The following is a 23640-nucleotide window of genomic DNA, read 5'->3' as shown; positions in this document are numbered from 1 at the left end:
TTTTATTCTGTTACTGCAAATTGTTTTATGAGAGACTTAAATGTCTTGGTGGCTTGGATGCATTTGGTTTCTGTTTTCAAAATTAGAGCAGTAGATGTGACGACAAGGAGAAAAAATTAGGCCACTCAATGATGAGCATTTAAGTCTGCATGACTTTAACTTAAATCAATGCATTTTAACAGTCATGATGACAGGCAGTGCCTCGGGTCTTTATCCTAAAAATGAATGTCAAGCACACATCATTTTTATTGAAGATGTGTAAAATAAAACACATTGTACCACTATGTTCTTTTGATGATTATAGGTGAGAGTTATGTGTGTGGCTCCACCGAAGCCTTTAAAAAACTTGACTACTCCAACAACATCAACAACCCTAACTGGTCTGTGAATGTGAGGGCTTTGGGTTCCAGCAAGTGCCCAACATCTCTAGCAAGCTCGAAATCAGGACCGCAGTCCAAAGAGGGCAAAGACTTCATCAGACCCAAACTGGTCACTGTCATCCGCAGTGGGGTGAAGCCGCGGAAGGCAGTTCGCATCCTGCTCAACAAGAAGACGGCCCACTCCTTTGAGCAAGTTCTCACGGACATTACAGATGCTATAAAGCTCGATTCTGGCGTTGTCAAGAGGATCTACACCCTTGAGGGAAAACAGGTAGGATTGCTCATTTATTAATGGAAATCTTCATACTGGAAAATCTGTTTTGAGTTGATTCATTCATGTGATTTTAACTAATAGTTTTGTTATGTAAGCTGACCTCTTGAACTGGCACGGAAAACTTGAAAGGGTACTGGGATTGCACATTGGGAGTCCCAGATAATTGACATGCTAGTGAAATAAAAATGTTAGAAATGATTCATTTATCAACAGCTGAGTTAATCTTCCTACGTGATTGTAATCATTTGACTCAAACATAGACCTAAAAGTGTTATGATGAATTGTTCTTCTCTGGTAAATCCTTAAGGAATATCCCAGAAATATGGGGGCTCAACATCCAAACAATGTGGCTCTTGTTATTTAATCTCTGAAATGAATTCATACCACAAGCCTTGAATTATGAATAATGAAGTCTCATTATTTCAAATGCTACAGCAGAAATCTCTGCCTAACCTGCAGCAAGATTTATGGCAGATCGAGTCTAGTTTATGAATGGGAATCTGTGTCTTTGCCCACGCAGACTCAAAATGTGAGAACCGGTGTCTCAGAGCATACAGAAATAACTCATCCTCTCGCTTAAATTCCTCCCACCTTTTCGTGCCGCTCTGAAACAGCTGTGCCCTCCCCAGGCATGGAGAATGACACACACATGTGCATAACATACTCTGATAAATACTATGATATGCATATATACACATATATATATTATAAAAAATTATTTGATCATACACTGTAAATAACCCTCACAGATATACAATGCTGTTCAAATGTTCACTTGTGAAAGTGCTTATTTTCATCTTTTTAAAATAATTGAATGCACTGTTTTATAACAAATTATATTATCAGGAAAACATAAAGTGAAAAGTGGAATTCAAAAAAAAAAAAAATTATATTTGTATTTGGTTTGTCCGCTTTATCACTCAAGCTACATGAGCTTCAGTTTGAGAATGAGAATTGAGCATCATGTGCTTCATTGGAAGCAAATCTGACCTTTTGTTACAAAGGAGTCACATGACTAATGTCTCAAATTTGCTTATTTAATTATTAGCTTAGAATCTTAAACCTTTCTTATACATTTTACATCATAATGTTTCTCATTCAAAATCCTAAAACGTTCTATTCATTTCCAGGTTTAAGTTTAATTTGAAATCCCAGCTTTTCCAGTGTATGAGTGGCACTGTACATGAGCATCTCTGAACGTGTCTCTGCTCGGCCAGGTAAAATGTGCAAATAAGGAGACGCCATTTGGCTGAAATTCAATAAAAACGAATTAATCTCCACATGGATCTGTTACCTCTCTCCATTCATCTCTGTGCTGGCGGCTCTGCCAGTGTCTCAGATCTTCAGACTTCATCTTTTCTATTTGAAAACCCTCTAAATCACCTTGAATTTGGAAAACTGGAGCATAGACAGATTGGAATTGCAGATGCTTCATAGAACGTGGAGTCGTGCATAAGGCTTTTTAGAGTAGCTGTATTGAGTAACAAATATGTATTTAAAAAATAAAATGAAATCCTTTCAGTTGTTACATGAAACATGATTCAAAAAAGACATTATCCCTCTAGTATAATCTGATAGCAGAGGTTATGCAGTAAGGCATCAAAGCCCTGGTCACCATCCAGATAAAGTAAGAGCATTATGGCTAGCATTATTTTTAGAACGAGGATCGATTGGGCCCGAGGGAGCCGTCTATTGAACAAGCCTGGCCAGACACAGTTACAGGACACGGTTTTGTCCTGATACAATTATGAACAGAAGCAACAGAAACCAGGAAGGAGAGACAAAGGGAGAAAGTAAAAGGAGATAGCAGAGGGATCTATGTGGGTTAGAGAAAAAAAGATGAACGCATAACAAGTGAAACAGGAGGTGGAGAAGTTCAGGTGTACAATTAACAAAGCAATAAATGTAAAATTTCCTGTTTTTTGTTCAGTTTGAATGCAGGATCCAGGTGTGGAAGCAGATATGTCAACATTTATTGTTGCTGTGCTTTGTTTGATGAATTACTAAAGTAAACCTGAGTGTGTGGGTGATTGATGGAAATTCTAAAGCCATTTTTAGATAAGTTCAGTGTTGTTGAAGCATGAAGTAATTCATTATCTTCTACATAACAGGACTGTGCTGTTTTGTTTTGTGGTATTATATTGGTATTATATTATAGCCTTTTGCGCTTGGCTCATATTGTTTTGCCCAAAAAAAGAGAAGGATTTCTGTACATTTACATTATGTTTTATGTGCTAAGTGAGAGTTTGCTGAGCTGAGTCAGGATATTATTCAACAAACCATAGGTTTTAGCATTTTTCAGCTGTGTTAATATAAATGAACCTGCCTGTGCCCTATGAAAGAAAAATATGTATTTCTGCTTCCAGTTTGTGAATTAAATCATGTTTATCTCCTGCCCTGGTTCAGTATAATGTAAAATGTACTCCAAACAGAGATGCAAATTTCAGGGAAAGCAGAGAGAAATGCCTTGAGTTGATTGGAAAGCTAATTATAAATGCAAAGGATTGGAGATGGACTGAAATCTGATTACTCACATGGGAGGAACGTGATTTTAAAAATTGTAAATGTTTCTTCAAGCTACAGATCCTGTTGGTTACTTGGTTGTCGTATGGCAAATGTGTGTTCCTTCTGTTCATGCGAGTCTGAATTCATATATCCGACAACAGGCCTTGACGTCTTCGGGGATTTATTCATTATAACATCTTCCTCTAGCTCTGATGTCTGTAGCACCTGTCGTGATTGTAAAAATAGACATCAGATGCTAGAATGCATGTGAGACGCATGTAGCTGATGTCTCTATGTGGAAATGAAATGTGACCGAATGGAAAAAGCTCATGATCACGAGAGATCTGGGTTTTTGGGTCTTTGCGTGAGTCTCATGACACCTTTCTGATAACCTGTATAATGAGGCTAGAGACAGTAGATCAAGGTCTTATTCAATCTTATATAGTGAGACTTCTCTCTGGAGTTTTACTATAGGAAGTGAAGGATGGGTTGTGACAGGTTTTATGGTGTAAAACGCAGTGATGTTGTACCAGAATAGAGCAAAACATACTACGGCTCTGGATAAATGTGTGTGCTTATATGTGTGTGCTTGAATGCTGTGTGAGTTATCATCTAAGAGAGACCTCACTAAAAGCACTGTAGTTGGCATTTATAGGATGAAAATTGTCAGTGGCAAGCCTATTTAAACTATTTCTGGAGTGATTTTGTGAAAAAAGATCTGTGGAATTCTGTGGGTTATGTTGATTTGAAGATGATTTGTGTTAAATAGAGCTGGTAATACACTACCACTAAAGAAGTGTGGGGTCAGTACAGTTGTTTGACAGAAATCAATGCTTTTATTCAGAAAGGATGCATACAATTGTTCTTCGAACAATCATGAAAAAATGCATCACGGTTTCCACAAAAATATTAAGCAGCAAAACTGTTTTCAACACTGATAAAAAATTGGTGTCTTGAATGATTAGAATGATTTCTGATGGATCATGTGACACAGAAGACTGGAGTGATGATGCTGAAAATGCAGCTTTGCCATCAAAGGAATAAAATACATTTTAAAATATTTTAAAACCGAAAACAGCTATTTTAAATTGCAATACTATTTCACAATATTATTATTTTACAATTTATTTTTTCCTTGGTGAGCGAAAACCTTATAAAACATTAAACAATATCTTACCAACTGCAAACCTTTGAACGGAAGTGTACATTCTTATTGGCTGATAAAAGTATCGGTTTAATATCAGCAGAAATGATCAGATTAGCCCAAATATTTAATAAAGTTTTTGCGCACATATTATGTGCAGTCTTAGTTATTGGTATGAAATATGTGTTCATTAGTGATGTCCATGTTATAAACGCTCTTGAAATATAAAAACCAACATTGTGCTACAGTTAAACCACCTTACCTATTGTAACTTTTAAAACTTTTTTTTTTGGATAGTTTAAAGCAGCACTTAGTAGGAATTCCGTTTTTGTCAAACAGCGACCCCTAGAGTCGCTGTGGAGCACTTGTACTGTCGTGAATAGCACTCACGCAGAGATGGCTCGCACTCACGGCCGGATCCCCTCCCCCTGTACACCGGTACCTGTTCAGTAGGATGGACGCTGTAACGAGTGGAAATAAGGTATGGCCCCTTTAAGAGCTGCGTGCGCCCAACACCACATGTATACGGCGCCGGGTTATTTCTGTTTGATGCTCATTTTATCAGAATTTTATCAGATCTGTTTTTTTGCCGTAAAGCAATTCGTTACCTCGCGAGACCTGATATCACACGATACTTCCTAACACTGAGGCCGGCGGCTCGCCGGCCCAAAGTTGCAAGGGTGGTTTTGCGGCTCACAGGCACCAGGGGGGTGCGAGACGACCACCATTCAACACGAAATCAGTAATATAAACATTACAATGACTCCAAAGCTGTTTGGTTAAGGTAAAAAAGTTACTTAGTTCACCTTTAAATGTCTATTTTTAGCCAGATTTGCATTTGCGACACCCTAATGAGTACCATAGAGAGATGGGGGTCATTCCTTTTGACTTGAGCTAGTAACTAACCACCTAGTTACCACCCAGAACACCCTAGCTACCACAAAGCAACATCCTGCCAACCATCCACAACACATTAGTATCTCGGTAGGACAAGTTGGACAAGCATCACTAGTTTATTGATTGATTCAGGTGCTTTGCATATAGATAGTTCTGAATTACATACGTTTTCTGTGCCTCATCTGATTTTTCCCCTCAGATGGCCACTGACCTGGATCCATTTCTGGTTCTACTGAGTGCAGGCTCAGAGTTTTGCTTGTGGTGCAATGCTTCTGGAGGACACAGCTGACAGACGGAGCAAAGAGGGCATGCAGCTGAAATTCACAATTAACATGTGTCAGAACTAACCCGTTTACCATCGTCTGCAACCATGCACAGACTCTCACTCTTCTGTCCATCTTCACAGTGTGCGGTGTGTTAGCGCAGTGTTGGTTTGTCTTTCCTCACAAAGGACAGGACTTTGGACATGAGCTAAATTTATCCATGCTTTTTGCTCCCTTATGATCTCTCCTTACAAAGAAACTGATCACCCCCCCCCCCCCTCAACAGTTTCTATGACGATGTGATCCAGTTGCTTAGTAACGGCCTGAGCCTTTGTGACGTCACTGTGGGGAGTAGTGTGTGTCGGAGTGTGTGGGGAGTTCAGTCTGAGGGAGAGGTAGACGTACGATAAGTGGTTTAGGCCGCGGACATTGCTCTCTTGTTCTTATCCGTTAAGCCTATATTTACACACACACACACACACACACACACACACGCACACAAATAACCAGGCAGACGTGTCCAGCATACTGCAACTGATTCGTAATGACCTCTGGCATATGCTTCAGGCCCGAGACAGAGACATAGCAGGCGTGTAATCGGCAATCACTCATGTGTTCGCTCTTCCTGGGGTTTGCCGTACGGACATAACTGATTTTCCGCCCCATTGCATACGCACACCCTGCTTAATTTGCCATGTCTTTCAGTGTCCATTGTCTGGAGGGCCATTTACCCCCTCTCAAGCTCTCTTCACCTCTCGTCCCCCTCCTGTCCAATGAAAGGGCCAGATATTCTGCCTTTGGCATATGGTCTCGCTGTCCCCAGTTTTTGCAGTCAGCTGAATTTCTTTGTTTCCTAGTGAGTTAAACCCATATTAAAATCCAAATCTGGATTAACAACCCAATCTAGGACGGAGGTTTAATCTGGGTTTCAGGAATGTTCTCATGTATTGTATTTAGTAAAAACTAAAGAGGCAAATTGCACTTCTGTACTTGGTGCTAAATGTGCTGCAATAGCGCTGTGCTGGATTAAGAAAAAAACAAGTCATTGTCATTCTTTTCAGGAAACAGATTCCTTCTTTTCTACTGATTCAACTGATTCAGGTGCCTGGACTGTGTTGTAAGGGGCCATTCAGTCTAAAGGGGCCGTTTACAGAAACCGTTTCTGCTTTCCCCTGCGCTGCTTTTCCATTGTTTTTCTATATGTAAAAGTGCAATAGGTGGACGCATCTCGTATCTTTTGCAGCGTATCGCTCATGGCCCAGCGTTTTAAAAACATGGCACTCAAGTTAAAAAAGTTTGAACTTTTAAAGGGATAGTTCATCCAAAAATGAAAATTCTGTCATCATTTACTCACCCTCAAGTTGTTACAAACCCGTATAAATTTCTTTCTTCTGCTGATCACAAAGGAAGATATTATGAAGAATATGGGTAACCAAACAGTTGATGGACCCCATTGACTTCCATAGTATGGAAAAAAAAAAATACTATGGAAGTCAATGGTGCCCCACAACAGTTTGGTTTCAAACATTCTTTAAAATATCTTTCGTTGTGTTCAGCAGAACAAAGACATGTATGTGGGTTTAGAACAACTTAAGGCTTAGTTCACTCAAAAAGGAAAATCATCTGTCATCATTTACTATCCCTTTACATCTCTGCCCTGCATCTCATGTTTTAAACACGTTCTGTGTGAATTAGATGCTGCAAAAGACACGTGCGCAACGGTCAAACATGTCCGTCTATCACGTTTACATAGAAAGAAATTGCAAAAACACATTCTGGCCAAGTAGACCAGCCTGTTGCATTCTCTGGTAACTTTGAACTCACAATTGACTCATAAGATTAAGAATTGTGCCATGCAGATTGCTTTCGACACAGATTTTGTGAGCATGTTTGTGTTGTTACCTGATATGCATAATTCATTTCATAAACTTGGTGCTACAACAACACAGACAGCATTTGAAAATAAACTGCAGTGAATACCCCCCCCCCCCCCCACCACCACCACCACCACCACCACCACCACCACCACCAAAAGAAGTGCAGTTTTGGTTTAGCTCATCCATCCTCATTTATCCCGAGTATGCTGTAGCGTGTCAGACAGCGGGTATCTGGAGATCTGATTCTAGTCAGTCTGCTGCTTTTGCTGAGTCACTCCAACCAGGTGTTTGTATAAGTATGTGAAATTTTGTGTCAACAGCTTGTGTTGGGGCATGAAAGCACTGTGTGTGTGTGTGTTTGCTCTGCAAATGAGCTCTCAATGCAAATCATTTTAATGCGTGTCTGCTGCCAAAACCGCACACAATGGAAGCCAAAAATGAGGGGCATTTATATCTGTCTTGTTAACTCAAGCACCCCTACTGGCTTTCATTTTTTCGTGTTCTGTTTTTCTTTTAGACAAGTGTTGTGTATTGCATAAGTGTTGCTGCTTTATATGTTCTTAGATGACTTTGAAAATGATCTCTTTGAGAAACGCTCATAATTAATTCATCATTATCACACCCTTATCTTTTAATTTGTTCTGTAATAATAACATCCACACTGAACTTTCTAATAAAAGACTATCTGGTGAGACTATCATCAAAGAGAGAGCGAGCAAAACTTAGAGTTCTTGTTTGATCCTCTGAAGCTACTTCTTTTCCTGTAGCCTTTTCTCGGAGGACATGATTTTTATCGTTCGCCGCAGTTCTGTACTAACAAATGAATCCTAATCTCCTCCCACTTCTGGCATAGAATCTGTCTTATGTAATTGAGATCTTATGTAACTGCTCTTGTAGTCTGCCTGGCATTTAGCAGGCCTGATTTAGGAGATAAAGATGGCAGCTAATTCATCTGAAGAAGCTCCACATTATAGCAGACAGTGACTTTATTAGGGCTGTTCCCATGACTCCTGGTGCTCTTAAAGGAACAGTGCACACAAATATGAGACTTCTGTCACTGTTTACCCCTTATCATGTCAACCATACATGTTTTTCTTTCTTCCATGAAACATAAAGGAGATATTGGTGTAAAATGTCAGGCTGCTCTTGCTTTAAAAATTACAAAAAAAATCATCATAAAATGAACCTAAAAAGATGTCCATACAACTTCCGAAGTCATGCAATAGTTTTGTGTGAGGAACAGACTAAAATTTCCACTACTGTTCAACGTTGGGGATTTTTTAAAATGTTTTTGAAAGACGTCTCTTATGCTCACCAAGGCTGCATTTATTTGATCGGCTCTAGTTTACAGTCACATGATCTGTGAGAAATCATACTAATATGCTGATTTGGGCGTCTTAATATTTTTGTGAATGTGAAAAAATCAAACATAGGGGCATGCATTTTAATGTGCCATATTTTCAATGTTGTGAAAGCTGTCGTGTGATTTCAGAAGTGTTCACAAGTCATATGGACAAGTTTATAAAGGGTTAGTTCACTCAAAAATGAAAATTATTTCATTAATTACTCACCCTCATGTTAGTCCAAACATGTAAGACTTTCGTTCATCTTCGGAACACAAATGAAGATCTTTTCGATGAAATCTGAGAGCTTTCCGTCCCTCTGACGCGTCAAAAAGTTCATAAAGAGATCGTTAAACTAATCCATATGAATTGAGCGGTTTAGTCAAAATTTTCTGAAGACACTCGATCGGTTTATATGATGCACAGATTTAAAGGGATACTCCACTTTTTTTGGAAATAGGCTCATTTTACAACTCCCCCAGAGTTAAACTGTTGAGTTTTACCGTTTTTGAATCCATTCAGCCGATCTCCGGTTCTGGCGGTACCACTTTTAGCATAGCTTAGCATACATCATTGAAGTGGACAAGACCATTAGCATTTCTAAAAAAAAAATGACCAAAGTGTTTCGATATTTTTCCTATTTAAAACTTGACTCTTCTGTAGTTACATCGTGCACTAAGACGGACGGAAAATATAAAGTTGCGATTTTCTAGGCTGATATGGCTAGGAACTATACTCTCATTCCTGCGTAATAATCAAGAAACTTTACTGCCGTACCATGAGAGCAGCAGGCGTAATGATATGACGCAGCGCCTGAAAATAGTTCTGTTGTGTTGACGGAAGGTAGCCTATTAGCCTTAGTGCACGATGTAACTACAGAAGAGTCAAGTTTTAAATAGGACAAATATCGAAACTCTTTGGTCATTTTTTTTTGAGAAATGCTAATGGTCTTGTCCACTTCAGTGATCTATGCTAAGCTATGCTAAAAGTGGTACCGCCAGAACCGGAGATCGCCTGAATAGATTCAAAAACGGTAAAACTCAACAGTTTAACTCTGGGGGAGTTGTAAAATGAGCCTATTTCCAAAAAAAGTGGAGTATCCCTTTAATTTAGGCTTTTATTTACTATCCCTTTAAAGGTGCTTTTATGATGCTATTTTGTTCTTTTTGGAGCATGAGAGCTCACCTAAATTGTTTCATTTTATAGAAAAATAAGAACGTGAACATCCTGCCTTACATCTCCTTTTGTGTTCCACAGAAGAAAGGAACTCCTGGACCTAAAAGATGTACCCAACTATGTCAGGAGGTTCAAATTTGACATTATCAAATGTCAGGGCGTCAAATTCATCTTGCGTTTCATCTCATCCAAAAGCAATACAAGCTAAAGACATCAGTTATTTTGAACACTGTGCGGAGGCTTGAGGAACACTCAGATGGAGGTGGGCAATAATTCAATCTGTTGTCTGATAAGCTTCTTCTGCTTAAGGACCAGCCTGTTTTGATGAGACATGAGCCTCCCACGATCACAGTGCTGTCATGCAGCCTCATTTTGTCAGGCCTTCTTTTCTTCCCTCACTCCCTCTACGCACATTTACACACACAAACACCCACACAAACACGCACATATGTGTGTAGGATGGCTGTATATGAGCTTGCGGTGTGATGTTCTACATTTCTACCCCTACAGACTCCTTGCTGCTTTACACACGCACGCATGTGCAGGTCTGTGGGCGTCCACATGGGCTGAGGATGAGTGTGAAAGCATGAGCTGGCATCTCGTTGGATCCTTCATGTGGGTCACATTTCTTCACCTCTGTCATGGCAACAGATTCCACTCGTCCCTCTTGACCGGGACAACTAATCTGGGTCCCATCACCTGATACTAACGGGATTAACCACCAGTCTGGTACTCAAGACTTGCACTTTAACCCTGAATGAGTACTTTGAGAAAGTAAAGGAGGAGACGCTTTTGCCCTTGTTTTTGTTTGTGTTTATTGCTGCACTTTTGAGGCACTTGTTATTTCTCTCCACATTTGACTGCAAACATAGCTTGTTCCTGTCTCTTGCCAGCAAACACATGGTATAACATCTTGTGGGTCTATTCGCTTTGGCGATGGAAATGTCTCTGTTGCAGTGGTAGACGCTTAGCACCAAGGACAGCGCCGCTCAGGGTAGTGAGGTTACTAGAGGACTGTGAAATGCGCAGTGTTTAGAGTTGAAGTGTGTTTTTTTATGTTGAATATTTTCAACTTTCTCGGTTTAATATTCAGATACTAGTATCAGTAATCTGTTTGTAGGTTCCCTGAAAAGTAAAAACACTGGCTCTGATCAGCCTGACATAGCAACCCTGGCTCAACCAATGGCATGAATTTTGGGCGGGGCTTTCTGTTTGTCCAACCAATGACTGTTTGGTGCTGCTCTCACAAACATTTACATATTTTAGTCTCTCACTAACATTCATGTATTTGAAGACAGTTTAAATAAATAGTTTTAAAGGTCAACATGGCATAAAATGGACTGTTTTTATTTTCTTAATACACATTATTGTTCATTTTGTGGACCAGTGATATTTTAGTATTATTTATTTACTGTTATAGTATGCATTAATATTTTCATTCGTTTTTTTTATTAAATATTTTTCTTTATTTTTCATTTTATTTTATCTCAGTTTTTAGTTTTTTTAGTGCTTCAACTTGTTTTATTTCAGCTATCTGCCAAGGCAACATTTCACATTTTTGTTGTTCTTTAAGTTTAAGTTTTCATCTATTATTGATATATTTTATTATTTAAGCTTTGATTCAATTAACAAAAACTGTTTTAATAGCTTTAGTTTTAGTTAACTGGACTGTTGTGCACTAATCAGTGCAAATTTATTTTAAAGAAAATGGCATGGCCTATACAATGACTAAAATTGGAAATGCCAATTTAGGCATTGTTTAAAATAAAATAAAAACTTTACATTTTGACAGTACACTCAAAATTAGATAAATAATATCTTTCTTAATAATCCAGTGATCACTCTGAGAATAATGCAAACCACACTGTGTTAAAATGAAACCTGACTAAGAACAACTAAAACACAGGGCTATAAATACAGGGTTAGAACAAAGAAAACCAAGACACAGGTGAAACTAATACATAACAACAAGTACATAACCAGTAACCATAGAAACCGAAACTAAACAAAACAGGGAAACAGGAACTAAAGGAAGCAAAACAGTATATCAACATAAGAGTCCTTAGAACAAAACATAAACCTGACATAATGTAGGCCTACATTTAAGATTTATGTATTTGAATTGCATATATCTTTTATATGTATCTTTTACACGTTGTTTATTTAAAATAAACTAATACATTTCATGTGAATGAAACGGGAAGAAACAGGTAAGATTTCTGTAATAGTAGTAATAAACTGAATGTGTTTTAAATACACAATAACCAGATTCATGGTGATTCTAAATCATTTGAATAAAATTTATTTTGAAAATATGATTATAAATAAATCAAATAGATGCAAACAGTTAAAACTGTTTACCGCCATGGGTTAATATCATGACACGTCAAGATTTTGCAGTTAGGGGACAATATATTTTGTTGATCCTGGAACTACATTCCTTTCCGAAAATGTAATCATAACCATATCCCTAATCCTAAACCTAACCCTACCCATAAATTATGCCTAAAATCAGAGGGAAATGATAGGTGAATAACACTGATATAGAAGCACCTAAGCCTGGTTGTAAGCCTAAGCTTGACATAAACTTGACATGTTGCATTTGGTAAAATCAGGTTCTGCCATATATCAAAAATATCTGGATCAGCTTTCCCGCTTTCTCATACTAAAATAAAGGAATATTTTTTTACATCACCTTCATTTTGGATTATTTTTGGATATTTTTTTTGTCCTTCGTATTGTCCTCCTTTTTGATGACGGCATCGTGTATTTGTGCAGATATAACCCCGACTGGCCTCACTTTCTGTTCAGTTCCTCAAGTAGTTCCAAACATTTTGTACAGAGTTCTGTTCCTCTGTGAAACTTTCCTGAGAGTGATTAAAAATAGCATATCACAGTTTTTTTTCTTGCTGTATTAGCAGAGCCGAGGGTGAGAACAAGATGGAGCATCTGTACTGCAGCAAAACACTGCCTTGAAGAGACATCTCAAAACACAAAATGTAGTTTAATTTATTCAGTGGGGTCCAAAAGTCAAAGTCATTTTTCAGATTATTTTTTTTTCTTCTTCAAATTAGTTTTTTTCCCAAACAACATCCTAAATTCATCTTAAGTTGACATTTATTTTTATTTTACGGTATAGAGTATTTTTGTTTTAAACTGTGTTAAACTTCTATGTTAAAATATTATAATTATAATAATATTATAATTGAATTTAAATATAATATATATAATTAATGATTTGAAACATGTACTGCTCATGCTAAGGGTGCTGTCACATTTTGCCAACCTAGTTTTGTGCGTGAAAGAGTGATGGAAAATGTATGTTTGAGTGTTTTATTACTGACATTGAAGTTTTGAATCAATAAATGAGATAATCAAGTTTGCCAGAGCATTTCAATTAGATTTAGATGCAAAAATATGGCCAGTTTCATTGCAGTTCTTGTTTTCGTAGTGTATGTAAACAGCGACACCTAGTAGTCTCATAAATCATTGCACTATTTAAGTTAGGTAAATACTCTATTCTAGTAATGAATCTACCCCACACATATTCACAGGAAATTATAAAGAACAGTAAATGTTTAGAATAGACCTTATTCAGAGCAGCGCCATGACAGGAAAGCGAGGCTGTGAGAGATAGACTTAATGGCATACGCTGTAAAAAGCTGTATAAAGCTCCAACGTCACAGCTCATATTGTCTGGAGTTTTTTGTCTACTGACTTTTCTTGGAAATATGTTTTTTGCAGAGTTTCGTCAGCAGAACAATCCAAAAACACTTTAAATAACAGTGCACTGTGCAACCCACTGAAAAGAGGCATGTCTATCCCTCACATCCTCGCTTACGGTATTTCATTTTCATCAAAATGGCGCTGCTGTGAATAAGGTCTGTTGCTCTACATCAGCACAACAGAAGACAAATCCATCATGCGCTGCCCCACATTTTCCTCTAGATGGCGCAATTGAAGCATTGGGAACTAACTATCCAGTTACCTTTTAGGGGGAGACTGCCCTTCTAACCTGTAAAACATACCATTTTTATTTAATAATTTATGCTTTCTTTCAGGGAAAATAATGAAGAATTTAAAATTGTGAAGTTTATTGCATGCTTAATGGAAAATCAAACAAAAAAGATTTAATTTAACGTCCTTGCCAAACTTTTAACATCTCCATCAAAGCTGCTGTTCAGAAATAATCCATGTTATAAGCATTTAATCTTTGGATATCTCTGCCGTTTATTGTGCCAGCTTGATCACAAGTCTCTTCCACTTAGAGAAACAGAGAACTTCTGATCACAGTCGTTGCATAGCGAACTTGTTTTTACATTTCTTTGCGACATCAAAGCTACTTTTTCGCTCTGGGAGACAGCTATCTCCGTCAGCATGGGTTTGACGCTTTGCTGCTTCCATCTCTTACTTTCTCCCTCTCTCTCACCTCTTTTCGCACACCACCTTCATCCCAGAGGTCTTTCCGAGCCGTGGCATGCTGATGTGGAACTGTTTTCTGATGTCTTTACATCACCGCTTGGCGCTTGGTGAAAAACATCAGAAAAATTCTGATCCTTAAGGCCGGAGCTCCTGCTGTTTTGGACATATAGTTCTCAGAACAGTCTCTTTTATCCTCCTCTTCTTCTCTTTCTCGTATCTTAGTAGCCTACACCACATGTTGTAAACTGTGCCATGCCATTTAACTAATGTTGTTTGCGCCTGAAAATGCCATAAATTGATCGGCATTAATCTGTGACTTCTGTGACATTTAACTCTAGGTATTGAACTTTGCTACATAATTCATCTGTTTGTGCTGAATGATAGCCTACCTCAAATTGTGCAGCTTGTTGAGGAGAAGTGTGCTATTACATTTGCAAGCAATCAGACTTACAATTTGTTTTCTGGGTGCTTTAGCATGCTGCTAGGCACGTGTGTTCTGAATGGATTCAAAAATATCTTTAATTACACTGTCATGTCGTTCCAAACCCTCAAGACTTTCGTTCATCTATGGAACACAAATGAAGATCTTTTTGATGAAATCTGAGAGCTTCCTGTCCCATATTGACAGCTACGCAACTACCACGTTGACACTTCAAAATGTTCATAAAGGGATCGTAAAACTAATCCATATGAATTGAGCGGTTTAGTCCAATCGCTATATGATGATCAGATTTAATTTAGGCTTTTATTCACATAAACATTGATCAGCAAACAGAAGATCAACCGAACCTGCTTGATGTGCAACAAACCTCATTAGTTCTTGCAGAAGCTCAAACGTGCTGCGAAACACGAGAATGAACCTCATTAGTTCTTGCAGAAGCTCAAACGTGCTGCGAAACACGAGAATGAACCTCATTAGTTCTTGCAGAAGCTCAAACGTGCTGCGAAACACGAGAATGAACCTCATTAGTTCTTGCAGAAGCTCAAATGTGCTGCGTAACACGAGAATGAACCTCATTAGTTCTTGCAGAAGCTCAAATGTGCTGCGTAACACGAGAATGAACCTCATGAGTTCTTGCAGAAGCTCAAATGTGCTGCTTAACACGAGAATGAACCTCATTAGTTCTTGCAGAAGCTCAAACGTGCTGCGAAACACGAGAATGAACCTCATTAGTTCTTGCAGAAGCTCAAATGTGCTGCTTAACACGAGAATGAACCTCATGAGTTCTTGCAGAAGCTCAAACGTGCTGCGTAACACGAGAATGAACCTCATTAGTTCTTGCAGAAGCTCAAATGTGCTGCTTAACACGAGAATGAACCTCATGAGTTCTTGCAGAAGCTCAAACGTGCTGCGAAACACGAGAATGAACCTCATTAGTTCTTGCAGAAGCTCAAATGTGCTGCGTAACACGAGAATGAACCTCATGAGTTCTTGCAGAAGCTCAAATGTGCTGCGTAACACGAGAATGAACCTCATTAGTTCTTGCAGAAGCTCAAATGTGCTGCTTAACACGAGAATGAACCTCATGAGTTCTTGCAGAAGCTCAAATGTGCTGCGTAACACGAGAATGAACCTCATGAGTTCTTGCAGAAGCTCAAACGTGCTGCGTAACACGAGAATGAACCTCATTAGTTCTTGCAGAAGCTCAAATGTGCTGCGTAACACGAGAATGAACCTCATGAGTTCTTGCAGAAGCTCAAACGTGCTGCGAAACACGAGAATGAACCTCATTAGTTCTTGCAGAAGCTCAAACGTGCTGCGAAACACGAGAATGAACCTCATTAGTTCTTGCAGAAGCTCAAATGTGCTGCTTAACACGAGAATGAACCTCATGAGTTCTTGCAGAAGCTCAAACGTGCTGCGAAACACGAGAATGAACCTCATTAGTTCTTGCAGAAGCTCAAACGTGCTGCGAAACACGAGAATGAACCTCATTAGTTCTTGCAGAAGCTCAAATGTGCTGCTTAACACGAGAATGAACCTCATGAGTTCTTGCAGAAGCTCAAACGTGCTGCGAAACACGAGAATGAACCTCATTAGTTCTTGCAGAAGCTCAAATGTGCTGCTTAACACGAGAATGAACCTCATGAGTTCTTGCAGAAGCTCAAACGTGCTGCGAAACACGAGAATGAACCTCATTAGTTCTTGCAGAAGCTCAAATGTGCTGCGTAACACGAGAATGAACCTCATGAGTTCTTGCAGAAGCTCAAATGTGCTGCGTAACACGAGAATGAACCTCATTAGTTCATGCAGAAGCTCAAACGTGCTGCGAAACACGAGAATGAACCTCATTAGTTCTTGCAGAAGCTCAAACGTGCTGCGAAACACGAGAATGAACCTCATTAGTTCTTGCAGAAGCTCAAATGTGCTGCTTAACACGAGAATGAACCTCATGAGTTCTTGCAGAAGCTCAAACGTGCTGCGAAACACGAGAATGAACCTCATTAGTTCTTGCAGAAGCTCAAATGTGCTGCGTAACACGAGAATGAACCTCATTAGTTCTTGCAGAAGCTCAAACGTGCTGCGAAACACGAGAATGAACCTCATTAGTTCTTGCAGAAGCTCAAACGTGCTGCGAAACACGAGAATGAACCTCATGAGTTCTTGCAGAAGCTCAAACGTGCTGCGTAACACGAGAATGAACCTCATGAGTTCTTGCAGAAGCTCAAATGTGCTGCGTAACACGAGAATGAACCTCATTAGTTCTTGCAGAAGCTCAAACGTGCTGCGAAACACGAGAATGAACCTCATTAGTTCTTGCAGAAGCTCAAACGTGCTGCTTAACACGAGAATGAACCTCATGAGTTCTTGCAGAAGCTCAAACGTGCTGCGTAACACGAGAATGAACCTCATGAGTTCTTGCAGAAGCTCAAATGTGCTGCGTAACACGAGAATGAACCTCATTAGTTCTTGCAGAAGCTCAAACGTGCTGCGTAACACGAGAATGAACCTCATTAGTTCTTGCAGAAGCTCAAATGTGCTGCGTAACACGAGAATGAACCTCATTAGTTCTTGCAGAAGCTCAAACGTGCTGCGTAACACGAGAATGAACCTCATGAGTTCTTGCAGAAGCTCAAACGTGCTGCGTAACACGAGAATGAACCTCATGAGTTCTTGCAGAAGCTCAAACGTGCTGCGTAACACGAGAATGAACCTCATGAGTTCTTGCAGAAGCTCAAACGTGCTGCTTAACACGAGAATGAACCTCATTAGTTCTTGCAGAAGCTCAAACGTGCTGCGTAACACGAGAATGAACCTCATTAGTTCTTGCAGAAGCTCAAATGTGCTGCGTAACACGAGAATGAACCTCATTAGTTCTTGCAGAAGCTCAAACGTGCTGCTTAACACGAGAATGAACCTCATGAGTTCTTGCAGAAGCTCAAACGTGCTGCGTAACACGAGAATGAACCTCATGAGTTCTTGCAGAAGCTCAAACGTGCTGCGTAACACGAGAATGAACCTCATGAGTTCTTGCAGAAGCTCAAACGTGCTGCTTAACACGAGAATGAACCTCATGAGTTCTTGCAGAAGCTCAAATGTGCTGCGTAACACGAGAATGAACCTCATGAGTTCTTGCAGAAGCTCAAACGTGCTGCGTAACACGAGAATGAACCTCATGAGTTCTTGCAGAAGCTCAAACGTGCTGCTTAACACGAGAATGAACCTCATGAGTTCTTGCAGAAGCTCAAATGTGCTGCGAAACACGAGAATGAACCTCATTAGTTCTTGCAGAAGCTCAAACGTGCTGCGAAACACGAGAATGAACCTCATGAGTTCTTGCAGAAGCTCAAATGTGCTGCTTAACACGAGAATGAACCTCATGAGTTCTTGCAGAAGCTCAAACGTGCTGCGAAACACGAGAATGAACCTCATTAGTTCTTGCAGAAGCTCAAATGTGCTGCGTAACACGAGAATGAACCTCATGAGTTCTTGCAGAAGCTCAAACGTGCTGCGTAACACGAGAATGAACCTCATTAGTTCTTGCAGAAGCTCAAATGTGCTGCGTAACACGAGAATGAACCTCATTAGTTCTTGCAGAAGCTCAAACGTGCTGCGTAACACGAGAATGAACCTCATTAGTTCTTGCAGAAGCTCAAACGTGCTGCGTAACACGAGAATGAACCTCATTAGTTCTTGCAGAAGCTCAAATGTGCTGCGTAACACGAGAATGAACCTCATTAGTTCTTGCAGAAGCTCAAACGTGCTGCGTAACACGAGAATGAACCTCATGAGTTCTTGCAGAAGCTCAAACGTGCTGCGTAACACGAGAATGAACCTCATTAGTTCTTGCAGAAGCTCAAACGTGCTGCGTAACACGAGAATGAACCTCATGAGTTCTTGCAGAAGCTCAAACGTGCTGCGTAACACGAGAATGAACCTCATTAGTTCTTGCAGAAGCTCAAACGTGCTGCGTAACACGAGAATGAACCTCATAGGCCTATTTCACAAGATGGCCCCCGAGACCGGAAGTAGGGTAAACTCTTTTCCGGTGAAAGCGCTAGCAGTTACAGTCGGAGGACAAAGGCGGAAACTATAAGCGGTTTAGTCCAGTTGCTTACCTTTTTTATGGTGTTTATGTCAACCCAAAGAAGAAACAACCCTATTTATCACTTCACAGCTTTCCGTGTCTTACGGGTTTTCATGGAACAACTGGGGAGAGGTTAAATCACGCCAGACACAGACGGCAAAAAGACTTCTGGTCGCGCCGCCCGCCCGAATCGCCATTCATTTTCAAAATGGACTTTGAACAGCTTGTTTTCTCTCCCAGTCATTCATATAACGTTATCTGACAAAAGTAAGAATATCAGATGTTGTCCGTTTTGGTGATAGTTTTCAGGGAGTTGTGAAAAGATCGAAATTGGACAAATTCTTGACGTTTGCTTAGTGCTTACATAAAAAAAGTTCCATTCATTTTTGGCATGACACTTGATGACTAAGCTCACATTTAACGTTAATATATCGAAAAACAATAAATAAATAAATTGAAATGATGTCTGATTGTAGGCTATGAATTAAATCTAGTGGCTTTTGTTAAAAAAAATCATGTTATTAAGTGTTAGTCCAGGAGATTGCAGCAATCTTCCACTATTAGATTATGGCTCCTTTTTCATGTTACCATGAATGAAACTAAGAATTGTACATTTTTACAGTGAATTTGACCTAACGTTGCTAGTATGTCTAATAATGAAATTAAGGCAAATAAAAAAATATTTAGACTAAAAACATAAATGAAGTGATTGATTTTACATGTTTTAAAAAAAAAATCATGTTACAAAATAATATTTAACTGTCTGGGGTCCCCTTATGAAAAGAAAATATTCCCTATATGAATGATCAATATATGAAATGGTTTAACAGTATATTTGAAAACATACAGAATAATATATGGTGTTAATATATTACAATATATTGAATGAAACATGTCATTCAAGTCACTTTTTGCATAGAAACAAGTCATTTTCATATATTTAAACATGTGAGAATAGATTTACTAATATATAATGTAATTTTATATTCAGTAATACACTAAAAAATATATACAGGGATTAAAGTTATCCGTCGCTACGACGGACTTCCGTTAATATCAGGTTTCCCCCTGTCCTTATGTCTTAATCACCCTTTTCATTATTTTAAGGCCGTAAATATGCTTATATTTCTCAAATAGTGTAATAAATGTCTTAATTTTAGTTCGAATGGGTCGGAAGGACGAGGTGTTCACCCGCTTAGGGGGATGTGATCAAAGCCTGGACTGGAGCAAAAGCCCGTTCCTCTCTGCACAGAAGCGATCTGTTATCACTCCGCTCCTGATCCACTCCGGGTTTTCCAGTCCCACTCACGGGAAAAACTGCTCCGTGTTCAAACAACTTTAAAAATGATTCCAATATGTTTATTTTTTTAAACCACAAACGTCTGAATTTATAAGACTATATGTAACGGTTTGGAAAGTATTTTATACGTTTAATAAATGTCCCAGCTGCCCTTGCTTGCACAAGTAAACAGCAGGCCTGGCAAAGCGCACCCGGGTAAAAAGGAAAGAAAGTTACAGAAAACAACTTCTACAAACAATTTTAATTTGCCAACAGGTAATAATAATAAATAAAAGTGCATGACGTGCAAATCGGGTAACAATCAAGTGCAATATAAACATGTTTTGTCAGGGCATCAGTCCCGAACCGGCATCAACACTCCATTTCAACATCTGCTTCCTCCTTCACACGCGCCCGGCGTGATTTAACTTCTCCCCGGTTGTTCCATGAAAACCCGCAAAACACGAAAAGCTGTGAAGTGATCAATAGGGTTGTTTCTTCTTTGGGTTGAAACATAAAAAGGTAAGCAACCGCTTTTAGTCTCCGCATTTGTCCTCCGACTGTAACTGCTAGCGCTTTCACCGGAAAAGAGTTTACCCTACTTCCGGTCTCGGCGGCCATTTTTGTGAAATAGGCCTATTGGTTCTTGCAGAAGCTCAAACGTGCTGCGTAACACGAGAATGAACCTCATGAGTTCTTGCAGAAGCTCAAACGTGCTGCTTAACACGAGAATGAACCTCATGAGTTCTTGCAGAAGCTCAAATGTGCTGCGTAACACGAGAATGAACCTCATTGGTTCTTGCAGAAGCTCAAACGTGCTGCGTAACACGAGAATGAACCTCATTAGTTCTTGCAGAAGCTCAAACGTGCTGCGTAACACGAGAATGAACCTCATTGGTTCTTGCAGAAGCTCAAACGTGCTGCGTAACACGAGAATGAACCTCATGAGTTCTTGCAGAAGCTCAAACGTGCTGCGTAACACGAGAATGAACCTCATTGGTTCTTGCAGAAGCTCAAACGTGCTGCGTAACACGAGAATGAACCTCATTGGTTCTTGCAGAAGCTCAAACGTGCTGCTTAACACGAGAATGAACCTCATGAGTTCTTGCAGAAGCTCAAATGTGCTGCGTAACACGAGAATGAACCTCATTAGTTCTTGCAGAAGCTCAAATGTGCTGCGTAACACGAGAATGAACCTCATTGGTTCTTGCAGAAGCTCAAACGTGCTGCGTAACACGAGAATGAACCTCATGAGTTCTTGCAGAAGCTCAAACGTGCTGCGTAACACGAGAATGAACCTCATTGGTTCTTGCAGAAGCTCAAACGTGCTGCGTAACACGAGAATGAACCTCATTGGTTCTTGCAGAAGCTCAAACGTGCTGCTTAACACGAGAATGAACCTCATGAGTTCTTGCAGAAGCTCAAATGTGCTGCGTAACACGAGAATGAACCTCATTGGTTCTTGCAGAAGCTCAAACGTGCTGCGTAACACGAGAATGAACCTCATTAGTTCTTGCAGAAGCTCAAACGTGCTGCGAAACACGAGAATGAACCTCATTAGTTCTTGCAGAAGCTCAAACGTGCTGCGAAACACGAGAATGAACCTCATTAGTTCTTGCAGAAGCTCAAATGTGCTGCTTAACACGAGAATGAACCTCATTAGTTCTTGCAGAAGCTCAAACATGCTGCGAAACACGAGAATGAACCTCATGAGTTCTTGCAGAAGCTCAAATGTGCTGCGTAACACGAGAATGAACCTCATTAGTTCTTGCAGAAGCTCAAACATGCTGCGAAACACGAGAATGAACCTCATTAGTTCTTGCAGAAGCTCAAACGTGCTGCGTAACACGAGAATGAACCTCATTGGTTCTTGCAGAAGCTCAAACGTGCTGCGTAACACGAGAATGAACCTCATGAGTTCTTGCAGAAGCTCAAACGTGCTGCGTAACACGAGAATGAACCTCATTAGTTCTTGCAGAAGCTCAAATGTGCTGCGAAACACGAGAATGAACCTCATTGGTTCTTGCAGAAGCTCAAACGTGCTGCGTAACACGAGAATGAACCTCATGAGTTCTTGCAGAAGCTCAAACGTGCTGCGTAACACGAGAATGAACCTCATTGGTTCTTGCAGAAGCTCAAACATGCTGCTTAACACGAGAATGAACCTCATGAGTTCTTGCAGAAGCTCAAACATGCTGCGTAACACGAGAATGAACCTCATGAGTTCTTGCAGAAGCTCAAACGTGCTGCTTAACACGAGAATGAACCTCATGAGTTCTTGCAGAAGCTCAAATGTGCTGCGTAACACGAGAATGAACCTCATGAGTTCTTGCAGAAGCTCAAATGTGCTGCGTAACACGAGAATGAACCTCATTGGTTCTTGCAGAAGCTCAAACGTGCTGCTTAACACGAGAATGAACCTCATGAGTTCTTGCAGAAGCTCAAACATGCTGCGTAACACGAGAATGAACCTCATGAGTTCTTGCAGAAGCTCAAACGTGCTGCTTAACACGAGAATGAACCTCATGAGTTCTTGCAGAAGCTCAAATGTGCTGCGTAACACGAGAATGAACCTCATTAGTTCTTGCAGAAGCTCAAACGTGCTGCTTAACACGAGAATGAACCTCATGAGTTCTTGCAGAAGCTCAAACGTGCTGCTTAACACGAGAATGAACCTCATGAGTTCTTGCAGAAGCTCAAATGTGCTGCGTAACACCAGAATGAACCTCATTAGTTCTTGCAGAAGCTCAAACGTGCTGCTTAACACGAGAATGAACCTCATGAGTTCTTGCAGAAGCTCAAATGTGCTGCGTAACACGAGAATTAACCTCATTAGTTCTTGCAGAAGCTCAAACGTGCTGCTTAACACGAGAATGAACCTCATTGGTTCTTGCAGAAGCTCAAACGTGCTGCTTAACACGAGAATGAACCTCATGAGTTCTTGCAGAAGCTCAAATGTGCTGCGTAACACGAGAATTAACCTCATTAGTTCTTGCAGAAGCTCAAACGTGCTGCGTAACACGAGAATGAACCTCATGAGTTCTTGCAGAAGCTCAAACGTGCTGCATAACACGAGAATGAACCTCATGAGTTCTTGCAGAAGCTCAAATGTGCTGCTTAACACGAGAATGAACCTCATTGGTTCTTGCAGAAGCTCAAATGTGCTGCTTAACACGAGAATGAACCTCATGAGTTCTTGCAGAAGCTCAAACGTGCTGCATAACACGAGAATGAACCTCATGAGTTCTTGCAGAAGCTCAAATGTGCTGCGTAACACGAGAATGAACCTCATTAGTTCTTGCAGAAGCTCAAACGTGCTGCGTAACACGAGAATGAACCTCATTAGTTCTTGCAGAAGCTCAAACGTGCTGCGAAACACGAGAATGAACCTCATTAGTTCTTGCAGAAGCTCAAATGTGCTGCTTAACACGAGAATGAACCTCATGAGTTCTTGCAGAAGCTCAAACGTGCTGCGTAACACGAGAATGAACCTCATTGGTTCTTGCAGAAGCTCAAACGTGCTGCGTAACACGAGAATGAACCTCATGAGT

General features: G+C 39.9%; 1 protein-coding gene across 3 annotated transcripts in view; it reads left to right on the top strand.

Moving 5' to 3' along the window:
- Window positions 1–23640, top strand: part of dclk1a (doublecortin-like kinase 1a) — a 68966-nt gene that overhangs the window by 2788 nt on the left and 42538 nt on the right. For all 3 annotated transcript variants that reach the window (XM_056239613.1, XM_056239610.1, XM_056239612.1), the window contains exon 3: window positions 305–651. In XM_056239613.1, the coding sequence (XP_056095588.1) occupies window positions 305–651 (347 nt within the window). The remainder of the gene's footprint in view (window positions 1–304; window positions 652–23640) is intronic.

This window comes from Rhinichthys klamathensis, unplaced genomic scaffold (genome assembly GCF_029890125.1).
Source record: "Rhinichthys klamathensis goyatoka isolate OS25496 unplaced genomic scaffold, OSU_Roscu_1.1 h1tg000569l_1, whole genome shotgun sequence".
Lineage (NCBI taxonomy): Eukaryota > Metazoa > Chordata > Actinopteri > Cypriniformes > Leuciscidae > Rhinichthys > Rhinichthys klamathensis.
Note: the sequence above shows the minus strand (reverse complement) of the source record. Positions and strands in the feature narration are given on the sequence as shown.